This window comes from Scyliorhinus torazame, chromosome 1 (assembly GCF_047496885.1).
Source record: "Scyliorhinus torazame isolate Kashiwa2021f chromosome 1, sScyTor2.1, whole genome shotgun sequence".
In the NCBI taxonomy this organism is placed as follows: Eukaryota; Metazoa; Chordata; class Chondrichthyes; order Carcharhiniformes; family Scyliorhinidae; genus Scyliorhinus; species Scyliorhinus torazame.
Window position 1 is genome coordinate 378,038,010 of NC_092707.1, and position 14,431 is coordinate 378,052,440.

Below are 14,431 nucleotides of genomic sequence, written 5' to 3' on the forward strand. Positions count from 1 at the left end.
GAGGCTGAGGAAGTGCATGCTGAATTACCTGCAGGTAAATGATACATGGGAGGTCTCAGCAGCGGTGGTCTGGGAAGCGCTGAAGGCAGTGGTGCGAGGAGAGCTGATCTCGATCCGGGCTCACAGGGACAGGACGGACAGGGCAGAGACGGGCCGACTGGTAAAGGAGATTTTACGAGTTGCTAGGAGGTATGCGGAGACTCCAGAGGCAGGGCATTTAAGGGAACGCTGGAGGCTACAGGCAGAATTTGACTTGTTAACCACAGGGAGGGCAGTGGAGCAGCTCAGAAAGGCGAGGGGGGCGATTTACGAGCATGGTGAGAAGGCCAGCAGGATGCTTGCACAGCAGCTCAGAAAGAGGGAGGCAGCTAGAGAAATAGGGAAAGTGGCTGACGGGGATGGGAGCTTAGAACATAGAAAGAAATACAGCACAGAACAGGCCCTTCGGCCCACGATGTTGTGCCGAACCTTTGTCCTAGATTAATCATAGATTATCATAGAATTTACAGGGCAGAAGGAGGCCATTCGGCCCATCGAGTATACACCAGCTCTTGGAAAGAGCACCCTACCCAAGGTCAACACCTCCACCCTATCCTCATAACACAGTAACCCCACCCAACACTAAGGGCAATTTTGGACACGAAGGGCAATTTATCATGGCCAATCCACCTAACATGCACATCTTTGGACTGTGGGAGGAAACCGGAGGAAACTCACGCACACACGGGGGACTCGGCAGCGGTGAGCAAGGCCTTTCGAGACTTTTATAGCAGCCTGTGTAGGTCGGAACCCCCTGCAGGGCCGGAGGGGATGAGGCACTTCCTGGAGGGGCTGACTTTCCCGAAGGTGGATGGGGAGCTAGTAGAGGGGCTCGGGGCCCCAATTGGGCTGGAGGAGATAGTGGGGGGTGATGCACAATCAATGACCACGAAAGCGAGGTTGTAGTCCAACTGAAGGCTTTAATAAGCTAGATGTTTCCCCCAGCAGCTCGGGTACAGAATGAAGGCTGCTGGGGCGGCACGGGCTCTTCTATCCCATCTTGCAGGGCGGAGCTACCATACAGCTTGAGCAATAGGAAACATACAATATCTACCAATGGTGTTTCAGCATTACCAGGTAGCGTAATACCTCTACACAGACTACCACATTCACCCCCTGTTTAAAAAAAGAGTCCGGCGGGGGGGTTGGCCTGATATTACAACATGGTAACGTGGTAGAAATTATAGTTATGGAGGTACCGTAATACCTCCGTACAGCGTTTTGTAACTATTTACAATTCTATTTACTATTTACAATTTATGATTCATAATTAACTCTCCACTTTAAAATGAAGCAATCAGTCGATCGGGGGCCCTGGTCGTCCTCTGTGATCGTCAAAGCTTCGGTGGTGACTCCGGTGGAGGCTCGGGCGTCTGTGACTCCGGGGCCGTGGCCTCGGTCTCTGTGGCAGCTTCGATACCCCTAGACGGCGCTGGTGGGGGAAATGGTTGACCTGGGAAGGGAGCGTCTGCGGGGTGCGTCGGTGGGTGGGGGGCCTAGACTGGGCCGGCGGAAGGACCGATCCTCCTGTAAGGTGCACTGGTGGGAGGGAGGGTGGGACTGGTGACTGGGGTGTGCGTGGGGCTCCGGGAGCGGGCGCCAGGTCTCGTAGGGAGACCGTATCTTGTCGGCCGTTGGGGTACGCCACGTAGGCGTACTGGGGGTTAGCGTGGAGAAGATGGACCCTCTCAACCAACGGGTCCGACTTGTGCGCCCGCACGTGTTTTCGGAGCAGGATAGGTCCGGGAGCTGCCAGCCAGGTCGGGAGCGAGGTCACCGAGGAGGACTTCCTGGGGAAGACAAGGAGACGTTCGTGAGGTGTTTGGTTGGTTGTGGTACAAAGCAGTGACCGGATGGAGTGAGGGCATCCGGGAGGACTTCCTGCTAGCGGGAGACTGGGAGATTCCTGGACCGTAGGGCCAGTAGGATGGTCTTCCAGACCGTTCCGTTCTCCCTCTCTACCTGTCCGTTACCCCGGTAACTGGTCGTTCTGCTCGAGGCGATGCCCTTGCTGAGCAGGAATTGACGCAGTTTGTCGCTCATAAAGGAGGACCCCTTATCACTATGTGTGTAAGCGGGGAACCCGAACAGTGCAAAGATGCTATGGAGGGCCTTGATGACGGTGGTTGCGGTCATGTCGGGGCAGGGGATGGCGAATGGGAACCGCGAGTACTCGTCAATCACGTTCAGGAAGTACGTGTTGCGGGTCGGTGGAGGGGAGGAGGCCTTTGAAGTCCATGCTGAGGCGTTCAAAGGGACGGGAAGCCTTTATCAGGTGCGCTTTCTCTGGCCGGTAAAAGTACGGTTTGCACTCCGTGCAGATTTGGCAGGCCCTGGTGGCTGTCCTGACCTCCTCGATGGAGTAGGGCAGGTTGCGGGTCTTGATAAAGTGGAAAAAACGAGTGACCCCCGGGTGGCAGTGGTCCTTGTGGAGGGCTCGGAGGCGGTCCACTTGTGCGTTGGCACATGTGCTGCAGGACAGGGCATCAGGAGGCTCGTTTAGCTTCCCAGGATGATACAAGATCTCGTAGTTGTAGGTGGAGAGTTTGATCCTCCACCACAAATCTTAACGTTTTTTATCGTGCCCCTCTCTGCATTATCGAACCTGAAAGCAACCGACCGTTGGTCAGTGAGGAGAGTGAATCGCCTGCCGGCCAGGTAATGCCTCCAATGTCGCACAGCTTCTACTATGGCCTGGGCCTCCTTTTCGACTGAGGAGTGGCGGATTTCGGAAGCATGGAGGGTACGTGACAAGAAGGCCACGGGTCTGCCCGCTTGGTTGAGGGTGGCCGCCAGAGCTACGTCAAACGCGTCGCTCTCAACCTGGAAGGGGAGGGACTCGTCGATGGCGTGCATCGTGGCCTTTGCAATGTCTGCTTTGATGCGGCTGAAGGCCTGGCGGGCCTCTATCGACAGGGGAAAAGCTACGGATTGGATCAGGGGACGGGCCTTGTCCGCATAGTTGGGGACCCACTGGGCATAGTAAGAGAAAAACCCTAGGCAGCGCTTCAGGGCCTTGGTGCAGTGAGGGAGGGTGAACTCCATAAGGGGGCGCATGAGTTCAGGGTGCGGGCCTATAACTCCATTTTGCACTACGTAGCCGAGGATGGCTAGGCGGTCGGTGCTAAACACGCATTTATCCTTGTTGTATGTAAGGTTAAGGATCTTTGCGGTCTGGAGGAATTTTCAGAGATTGGTGTTGTGGTCCTGCTGGTCGTGGCCGTAGATGGTGACGTTATCGAGATAGGGGAATGTTGCTCGTAAACCGTACCGGTCAACCATTCGGTCCATCTCGCGCTGGAAGACCGAGACCCCGTTGGTGACACCGAAGAGAAACCTTAAGTGATAGAACCGCCCGTCTGCCTCGAAGGCAGTGTATTTGCGGTCACTAGTGCGGATGGGGAGCTGGTGGTAGGCGGACTTAAGATCCACCGTGGAGAAGACCTTGTAATGCGCGATCCTGTTTACCAGGTCAGATATGCGGGGGAGAGGGTACGCGTCCAGCTGCATAAACCTGTTGATGGTCTGACTGTAGTCGATGACCATCCTATGCTTCTCCCCGGTCTTTACCACCACTACTTGAGCTCTCCAGGGACTGTTGCTAGCTTCAATGACTCCTTCCCTCAGTAGCCTTTGGACCTCTGACCTAATAAAGATCCGATCCTGGGCACTGTACTGTCTGCTCCTGGTGGCGACGGGTTTGCAATCCAGGGTGAGGTTCGTACACGGAAGGTGGATCGACCTTGAGGGTCGCGAGGCCGCAGACAGTGAGGGGGGAGGGTGGGCGAGGGGGGTATAGGGCCGCCGAATTTGAAAGTTCGACTTTGGAGATTACGCTGGAAGTCTAACTAGGAGTGTGACCGCGCAGAGGTGGGGATGGACGTAGAGCCGGTAATTTTTAAACTCCCTTCCCTGGCCTGTGAGGTTTGCTACACAAAACCCCTTTATCACTACTGAGTGGGAACCGGAGGCCAGGGAGATTTTTTGATTAACGGGGTGGACGAGGAGAGAACAGCGCCTTACCGTGTCGAAGTGTATGAAGCTCTCCGTGCTCCCAGAGTCGATTAAGCAGGACGTCTCGTGCCCGCTGATTAGTACTGTTGTTGTAGCAGTTTAACATAGAATTTACAGTGCAGAAGGAGGCCATTCGGCCCAATCTCAGCAGTTGAGTGTTCTCTTCGGGCGGTGTGCGGTCAGCCGAGCTGGGGTCCTGGGAGTCCATCCAAGATGGCGGCTCCCATTGGTCGCACATGGCTGGGGGTGCACAAAATGGCGGCGCCCGTCCATCGAACGTGGCGTCTGCAGGACCAGACGGCGGCACCCGGGGGCCGCACGTAGCCCTGGAGTAGGAAGATAGCGGCGCCCACTGGCCACACGGGTAACGTGGAGAGGTTTGTGTTGGCGGTCTGCATTCGCCGCCGGAGACCGCGGCGACCACATGGGCCTGGCATACCACCACAAAGTGCCCCTTTTTACCACATCCCTTGCAGGTGGATGCGCGGGCCGGGCAGCGTTGCCGGGGGTGCTTGGCCTGCCCGCAAAAGTAGCAGTGGGACCCCCCCGAGGTTGCCAGGCCGCTTTGCAGCACAAGCTTGTGGGGGGATGGGGGATGTCTCGGGGTCGGCTGCGGAGGGGTTCCACGCTGCCCAGGGGGCTGCCGCGCGGTCGGGAACGTAAGCACGGGCGTTTCTGGAGACCACATCCAGGGAACCTGCAGGGGCAAGTGCCTCCTTGAGGCCTAGGGTGTCTTTTTCCAGCAATCGCTGGCGGATTTGGGAGGACAGCATATCTGCCACGAAAGCATCCCGGATCAAGAGTTCTGTGTGATCGCTCACCGAAACTTGCGGGCAGCTGCAGTTTCTCCCCACCACCAGGAGCGCACGGTAGAATTCTTCCAGCGATTCCCCGGGGATTTGTCGCCTCGTTGCTAGCAGATGTCGGTCGTAGACCTGGTTTACCGGGCGAATATAATGTCCTTTTAGCAGCTCTATTGCTGCATCGAAGTCTTCCGCGTCCTCGATGAGGGTGTAAATTTCCAGGCTCACCCTCGAGAGCAGGAATTGCATTTTCTGCTCTCCCGTGGGTGTGTTTTCGGCCATTTCGAGATATCCTTTAAAACACGCCAGCCAGTGCTTGAAGATTGCCGCTGAGTTCACCGCGTGGGGGCTGAGTTGCAGACACTCCGGCTTGATTCGGAGCTCCATCCTTTTAAATCCAGCTTATTAAATTGATGCACGATCAATGACCACTTAAAGCGAGGTTATAGTCCAATTGAAGGCTTTAATAAGCTAGATGTTTCCCCCAGCAGCTCAGGTACAGAATGAAGGCTTCTGGGGCGGCACGGGCTCTTATACCCCGCCTTGCAGGGCGGAGCTACCATACAGCTTGACCAATGGGAAACATACATACAATATCTACCAATGGTGTTCCAGCATTACCAGGTAGCGTAATACCTCTACACAGACTACCACAGGGGATTTGAAGGCCATGCAGTCAGGGAAGGCCCCGGGACCGGACGGGTACCTCGTCGAGTTCTATAAAAAGATCTCCGGAATATTGGGGCCGGTGCTGATGAAGGTCTTTAACGAGGCTAGGGAAAGAGGGGTTCTGCCCGAGACGATGTCACAGGCCATGATCGCGCTCATCCTGAAACGGGACAAGGACCTGGAGCTATGTGGGTCTTACAGGCCAATTTCCTTGTTGAACGTAGATGCCAAACCTCTGGCCAAAATGTTGTCCTCCAGGATTGAGGACTGTGTACTGGACGTTATTGTGGAGGACCAGACGGGGTTCGTTAAGGGTAGGCAGCTGGTGGCCAATGTAAGAAGGCTGTTAAACGTGATCATGATGCCCCCGGAAAGTAGGGAGGTGGAGATAGTGGTTGCGATGGATGTGGAGAAAGCTTTTGACTGGGTTGGTTGGGAGTATTTATGGGAGGTGCTGGAGCGGTTCGGTTTTGGGAGGGGCTTTATTAACTGGGTTAGGTTGCTGTGCCGGGCTCCGATTGCAAGTGTACGGACAAACTGGATGACTTCGGAGTATTTCAGACCGCACCGGGGACGAGACAGGGTTGTTCCCACTCCCACTGCTGTTTGCGCTGGCAATAGAGCCACTGGCAATTGCTCTGAGGGCCTCAAGGAGCTGCTCCGGTGGGGGGTGGAGCACAGGGTCTCGCTGTATGTGGATGACCTACTTTTGTATGTCTCAGACCCAATGGAGGGGATGGAAGAAATTATGGGAATTTTAGGGGAATTCGGCTGGTTTTCGGCATATAAGCTCAATATGGGGAAGAGCGAGATGTTTGTGGTTCAGGCGAGAGGTCAGGAAAGGAGACTGGGGGAACTGCCGTTCAGAGCGTTAGGGGACAGTTTCAGGTACCTGGGTATCCAAGTGGAGCGGGATTGGGACCGGCTACATAAATTGAACTTGGCCCGGTTGGTGGATCAGATGAAGGAGGATTTCCGGAGATTGGATGCGCTCCCATTGTCTCTGGCGGGCAGAGTCCAATCGGTAAAAATGACGGTCCTCCCAAGATTCCTGTTCATTTTCCAATGCCTTCCCATCTTCATTCCGCGGTCCTTTTTTAAGCGGATCAATAAAATTGTTGCGGACTTTGTGGGGGGGCAAGTCCCCGCGAGTGGGCAATGCTCGAGCGGAGTCAGGGGAATGGTGGGCTGGTGCTGCCGAATTTCAGCAATTATTACTGGGTGGCTAATATAGCCATGGTGAGGAGGTGGCTGGTGAGGGGCGAGCCGGCGTTGGTGCGCATGGAGGCGGCTTCTTGCAAGGGTACAAGTTTGGGGACATTGGTAACAGCGCCTCTGCCATTCCCGCCGGCGCAATACTCCATTCGTCCAGTGGTGGTGGCAGCCCTCAGAGTCTGGGGGCAGTGGAGGAGACATGTGGGAGCAGGGATGGGGCATCGGTATGGTCCCCACTCTGCGATAATCACCGGTTTGCCCCGGGGAGGATGGACGGGGGTTCCGAATTGGCGGAGAGCGGGGATTGAGAGGATGGGGGACTTGTTGAAAGAGGAGACCTTTCCGAATATGAGGGCGCTGGAGGAGAAGTTTGCATTGGCGGGGGGAAATGAATTTCGATATCTGCAGGTGCGGGACTTTCTGCGGAGGCAGGTGCCAACCTTCCCACTCCTGCCGCTAAGGGGGATTCAGGATAGGATGGTTTCTAGAGGATGGATAGGAGAGGGGAGCGTTTCTGACATTTATAAGGAGCTTATGGGATCAGAGGAGACGCAGACCGAGGAGCTGAAGCAAAAGTGGGAGGAGGAGCTGGGGGGAGAGATAGAGGAGGGCCTTTGGGTGGACATGTTGAGTAGGGTCAACGCGACCGCAACATGCACCAGGCTCAGCTATCTGACATGGCTAGCTTTCTCTGCCTGGAGAAAATTAAGTTTGCCATGGGAGGGTCTCTGTTAGGGTTCGCCCAGAGGTGGCAACCATTCGTCGACTTCTTCGCAGAGAATTAATCTTCAGCAGAAAGGTGGGAGAGGGAGGCGGTATTTGCACTATGTTATTATTTTCTTTGTTATGTACATTGTTGATTTTGTTGCTGTTACAATGCCAAAGAAATACCTCAATAAAATGTTTATTAAAAAAAAATGAACTTCAATGCTTAGCGCCAACATGCACATCAGGTGTCCAGCTAATAAAGTTGAACAGTTCAGAAATTGCTTTTTTGCAAATCCGGCTCTGTTCATATCCAGTGTATATGCAGTATGCACACCGTTGTCAGGCTGGTTGTCTGAGCAGAATGTTGAAAATTCTACCATTTCAGACCACACCTTCATGGAGCTGAACAGCAAAGTTACTTTTGTCAATTAAAATGACAAAGCACAATGTTTCCATGCTGTTGATGCATTTTTTTCTACTCCACAGTCTTGGAAGATCTTACTCTTTGGATTATCAAACTTGATTTGCACTGGCTTTCTGCTGATGTGGTGCAGCTCTACAAATAGTATGGGTAAGTAGAACTTTCTGTATTCACTGACTTTTGCATTTGATTTGAAACACAGTCACTGAGATTTGTGTGTATATTTCGTTCATCAATTGGATAACCTTCATGTGTGAGCTTATTTTTTCAACCAAGATTGAGGTTTGCTACCTTGATAAATCTATCCACAACTGTTCCACAAATGATGTTGGATAGCAGAAGAGTTTTTTTTCCTCCTTTCCTAGTTCAGAGATTCTCAACCAGTTGTAATAACCCATTGCTATATTTGACTGAACACAGTGACTCAAAATAGACTGACGATTGAATACAGGTTCATTCATATGGTGCAATACTACTGTTATGTTTTGGGGCCTATTCTACCCTTCTGGCTCTAGACCTTTTTTTTAAGATCTAATCTGAATTATTTTAGCTTTGGAGAGCATATTCACCAACTTCAATAAAGTACGTTTTTTTATAACGTGGAGCAGTTTGGGAAGCACTGAATTAGAGCTGGTTACGTAGAAGAGGTTCTCCATAACATAGACTGAGGACCTGAGAAATGCAAATATGAGGCAACGGCATTATAATGGTTGGAAGATGTAGGGTGCAAATTAACGAAAAAGAAACAGAGTCCCTATTTAGCAGAGTGTTTCTCGGTGCCTGCAGCTTCATTTTTAAATGCCGCCCCGATCCCTCAACCCCCCCACCCCCCACACTGCGGCTTCTAGACCCCCGTGCCCCGATTAACCAAGCAGAGGGTATTGGAGCCCCACCTCATAAGGCAGTGCACCCCCGGGCCTGGTCCCTGGCATGGGTAAACTGACACCTGGGGACTGCCAGCCTGACCCCTTGGCAGTGCCCCCAGCCAGTCTGACAGTGTCATCCTGGTGCCAGGATGGCACTGCCCAGGTGGTATTGGGGGTGCCAGGGTATTGCCCTGCCCGGAGCCCGACTACCCAAGGACCTCCAATCGCCTGGTGGGAGAGACCCCCCACCTCAGTGCCGTTACACCAGGCCCACGTTTGTGGAAACCAATGCTTAAACAGCGCCACAGCGAGGTCTCCCAGACTTGGCAGTTCAATCCCGTGCCTTGGGATACTCCAGCACAGACATATAAGATCAACTAGTTTGAACATAGTAAGTTGTGCATATAATTACAATGTGCCCAAGTTTCGCCATTCATCAAATCTGCCAGCAAAATGAATCTCAGCACATAAAATGGGCCACACCCACGCTCTCATATGCAAGTATCCTCCAATTGGGCCTACTGAACAAGGGGCTGGTTTAGCTCAGTGGGCTAGACAGTTGATTTGTGATGCAGAACAAGGCCAACAGCGTAAGTTCAATTTCCGTACCAGCTGAGAATTCTGAATTCTCCCTCCGTGTATCCGAACAAGTGCCGGAATATGACGACTAGGAGATTTTCACAGTAACTTCATTGCAGTGTTTATATAAGCCTACTTGTGACAACAAAGATATATTTATTTATTTTGATATTGTTTTCAGGTATAGCAGGAATCCGTCATTTTTCTGGTCTTTTAATTGCAATTTGTTTGAGTGTTTTTTAAAAATCATTTTCCTTTTTGAGACCTACCTGTTCTGTATCATTTATTCGTTTGAATGCATTTTGAAGACAAAGTACAAGGTTAGTTTTGATCTAAAAAGCTATTCAAATTGCAGATTCTTAAAGATATTGTGCCTGATGTGCATGGATGATGACTAAATGGTTGAAATATTTCATTTATTGGCTCAAGGAAGAACTTTACTGTTCTAGGCTTGGCATTTCCTTGAGCCCCAATTCTTTACACTGATTTTTGCTCCTTTTATGCACAGTTTAGGTTTGGGTGTATTCTAAGGGGTTTGGGAGGTAATTTGATGTAACGAAAAGGGACCAACTTCCAGCACATTTTTGGGTGTAATTTGCAGTTGCTGCCAAGGAAGAAGTTCCAGGCACTTGTGGATTATGACTTTTGTCGGCAAAACCAAAAGAAACCAAAGGAAGGTTGCCGCAAGCTTGTGAGAATGGTGGGAAAGAGAATGCCTTGTTTTCCTCCGAGCCACTGGAAGATATTAACCACCAAAAGTTTTAATGCAGATCTGTTTGTTTATGTGGTACGTTTAAAGGAGACTGTTTTACTGTGTAGTCGATTAGTATAGTTGCTGAGTAAACATGTTATTTATTATGCAGGTTTTGACTTTATTGAATTAATTTTAGACAGGATATTACACAGAGCAGAGAATGTACATTGCACTATATATGAAAATTATTTAGCTTTTTACGTTAATTTTCAACAGATGCTGCCTACCGAGTAATAAAAGAAAATGGGTGTTGCAATATTGTCGTTTTCTAGAGATCCTATCAGCATTGAAATGTAGTTTTGCATTTCTACTTCAGAATGCTAGTATTGCACAAGACATTGAGAACAGTGCATGAAAGGGCCTTTTTTAATTCAAAAATGTTGAGCCTTGGGTTTTGTAGCCTCACATTTTGCATTCAAAGGGGTAGGATTGTGGAGAATGCGAAAGGAATTGAACAAGAGAAAAATGATCCTGATAGAGGAAACTTGTTAGATTTTTTTTATCCTGCATCTAATAATCAAGCACAAACTTTTTCTGCTAATTTTTCCTAAATTGTTTCCTTAAAAAAATTACTTAATGTTTTGTTGTCGTCTTCTTTTAAAGTTCTCAGAATTATCTACATTTGGGGGGAATGAAAGGAAAAACTGAGCATCTATAGATTAGTTTGTTTTTCAGAGTCGTTATGAAGGAGCCTTCCATTGCTAATATATGGTCTTGGCAGTAATTATTTCTGTTTCATATAATGTTCATTGTATATCGAACAGGAACTGTCCAAAGTTGAAGATGAAACATAACATTCATACCTACAATATATCTGGTGGCACGGTAGCACAGTGGTTGGTACTGTTGCTTCACAGCACCAGGGTCCCAGGTTCGATTCCCGGCTTGGGCCACTGTCCCAAGTCTGCGGAGTCTGCACGTTCTCCCTGTATCTGTGTGGGTTTCCTCCGGGTGCTCCGGTTTTCTACCACAAGTCCCAAAAGACGTGCCTTGTTCGGTGAATTGAACATTCTGAATTCTCCCTCTGTGTACCCAAACAAGCGCCGGAATGTGGCGATTGGGAGATTTTCACAGTAACCTCATTGCAGTGTTAATGTAAGCCTACTTGTGACACTAATAAAGATTATTATTATTATGAGATCAGGTAGTGTAATAGTTACATTACTAATTGAGAGACCTGGAAAAATTATGAGTTCAAATCCCACCGTAGCAGTTTGAGTATTTAATTTTAGTTTCATAAAAACAAGAAGTAAATAAAAAAACCTAGGGGCAGTAACAGTAACAATGAAATGTTAATAAAACGCTAACTAGTTCACCTTTAAAACCTTGGGAAAAGAAACCTGCTGTCCTTACCCAGTCTAACCTTTTACATAACTCCAATTCCACCTACACAAGGGCAACTGGAGAGAGGAAATAAATGCTGACCTTGCCAGTGCTAAGAATTAATTTTTGAAAACATTTTTTGGAACATTTTGAAGCATTTTTAATATACCTTTTAGAGCAATGAACATTTAGGTGAATATTCATCACAGACAAGAACGATAAACAGCAGAGTCTAGAGCTGACCAGGAAAGGTCGGGTTATATTAGCCCATAAGTTCCAGCTTCCCCAGATTTGCATTTGGGGGAATACCCCTATGATGTGCTGGGTTTACCCAGCAATTGCCCGGAACCATCCGCCAAAAGCGATTTAATCCGCTAACTTGGAATGGTTCTGCCAGTTTTACCCTGATAGTTATTCTGAAAGAGTTCGAAGGGAAAAACAAAAATTTGAACTCCAGAATGACTATTTAAACATCCAGACGAAGCCTCACATTGGACACTCTGCACACATATGACCATCCCGCAGGGGGGACACCAATAGACAGCCACAACTGGCCCATTGCGACCAGCCCCTGCCGGACTGACCCTGCCCCACACCCCCACCACTCCCTCGCGGACCGACGCCCCTCCCTCCCTTGCGGACTCCCTCCCCCCGTGGACTGGCACCCTCCCTCCCCCCGTGGACTGGCACCCTCCCTCCCCCCGTGGACTGGCGCCCTCCCCCCCCCCCCGCGTGGACTGGCGCCCTCCCTCCCGCCGTGGACTGGCGCCCTCCCTCCCGCCGTGGACTGGCGCCCTCCCTCCCGCCGTGGACTGGCGCCCTCCCTCCCGCCGTGGACTGGCGCCCTCCCTCCCGCCGTGGACTGGCGCCCTCCCTCCCGCCGTGGACTGGCGCCGTCCCTCCCCCCCGTGGACTGGCGCCCTCCCTCACCCCCGTGGACTGGCGCCCTCCCTAACCCCGTGGACTGGCGCCCTCCCTAACCCCGTGGACTGGCGCCCTCCCTAACCCCGTGGACTGGCGCCCTCACTAACCCCGTGGACTGGCGCCCTCCCTAACCCCGTGGACTGGCGCCCTCCCTAACCCCGTGGACTGGCGCCCTCCTTAACCCGTGGACTGACACCCTCCCTAACCCTCGTGGACTGGTGTCCTCCCTCCCCTCGTGGACTGGCGTCCTCCCTCCCCTCGTGGACTGGCGTCCTCCCTCCCCTCGTGGACTGGCGTCCTCCCTCCCCTCGTGGACTGGCGTCCTCCCTCCCCTCGTGGACTGACGTCCTCCCTCCCCTCTTGGACTGGCGTCCTCCCTCCCCTCGTGGACTGGCGTCCTCCCTCCCCTCGTGGACTCTCGCCCTCCCTCCCCTCGTGGACTCTCGCCCTCCCTCCCCTCGTGGACTCTCGCCCTCCCTCCCCTCGTGGACTCTCGCCCTCCCTCCCCTCGTGGACTCTCGCCCTCCCTCCCCTCGTGGACTCTCGCCATCCCTCCCCTCGTGGACTCTCGCCATCCCTCCCCTCGTGGACTCTCGCCATCCCTCCCCTCGTGGACTCTCGCCATCCCTCCCCTCGTGGACTCTCGCCATCCCTCCCCTCGTGGACTCTCGCCATCCCTCCCCTCGTGGACTCTCGCCATCCCTCCCCTCGTGGACTCTCGCCATCCCTCCCCTCGTGGACTCTCGCCATCCCTCCCCTCGTGGACTCTCACCATCCCTCCCCTCGTGGACTCTCGCCCTCCTTCCCCTCGTGGACTGGTGCCCTTCCGTTCCCTCGTGGACTGGCACCCCGCCCTCCCATTTGGACTGACAGCCATCCACTCCCCTCTCCAGGTCCGGCAGTCCTCCCTTTTTCACCCCCCGAATAGGACCGACACCACATCCCCGAACCCCTGGATCACCATCGACCCTCCCTATCAAACCACCAGGTCCAAACCCCACCCTGTAAGTTGTCCCTTTAAACCTTCCCTTTAAGGAGTGACTTCACCTGACTACGTCCCAGTTACTCCACTATGATCCTGCCAGGGGTGAGCTTTGCTGCTCCCGTCTCACCCAGCCTGAGTGAGGAAGATTGGGCGAGATAGAGGCTTAGGAATCCTAGCGCAGATAAGTCTGCCGTGAGTGGCAATCTGCCAAAGGTTGCCACTGCGGAAGTTACAGGCCATTATATTGAAATTCCTAGTAATCAATTGTAGAAGCCCAAGTTTTCGATTGATGTTTGAATTGACGTTAAATAGCAACTATAACCTTTTTATCTGCTACTGCTTAAATGTTTTTATATAAATCAAAACTTTATACAAGAAAGCATAACTATTGCTGGTAGTAAACTGATACGATTTCTGTTGTTCACAAACACTTGCCTCTCCTGATATCAAATGAACTGCAAATTTGAACTTCCTTTCAAGCTATCTCTTATCTTATATTTACTTTGCTCTTTGCAGTCTTTGGAAATATTGTATCCTAGCAAGAGCCAGCTGGGGTGAAGGAGACCTATTCCTCGGCAGCCAGCCAGAATCTACTATTGCAGATCAAATTTTCCATACATCATGCTTTTGGTCATAGATGAGCAATTTTCAAGTTATAGTGAACATAACATAAGAAAGAGAAGCAGGAGTAGACTATATGGTTCCCTGGGCATGCTCCACGATTCAGTATGATCGTGGCTAAACTTCTACCTCAACTCTGCTTCCCTTCCTGCTCCCTATTTTCCTTGATTCTCTGAGAGATGAAAATCAGTCTATTTCAGCCTACAATATATTCAACATCCACAAATGGACAATTCCAAAGATTCATAAACTTCTGAGTGAAGCGATTTCTCCTCCTTGTCCCAAATGATTGACCCCTTGTCCTGAGACTGCTTCTGTGTTCTAGATTCCCCAGTTCGGTGAAAAACTGTCACGCCCCAAATCTAAGCTGCTCTCATGCTCTCCCTAACAGCTTGTGACTCTCTTGACACCACCTGTTCTTTTAACAATTTCCAATTTCCTGATCGTAACCACCATCTCTTCACTATGAACGTCAAATCTCTCTGCACCTAAATCTCCACCAGGATGGTC

At 51.3% G+C, this 14,431-nt stretch overlaps 1 protein-coding gene across 3 annotated transcripts in view; it reads left to right on the forward strand.

Annotated features, from left to right (window-relative positions):
* slc30a6 (solute carrier family 30 member 6) overlaps positions 1–14,431 on the forward strand; it is a 227,985-nt gene that overhangs the window by 78,594 nt on the left and 134,960 nt on the right. For all 3 annotated transcript variants that reach the window (XM_072511928.1, XM_072511935.1, XM_072511945.1), the window contains one exon: positions 7,935–8,019. In XM_072511928.1, coding sequence (XP_072368029.1) covers positions 7,935–8,019 — 85 coding nt within the window. The remainder of the gene's footprint in view (positions 1–7,934; positions 8,020–14,431) is intronic.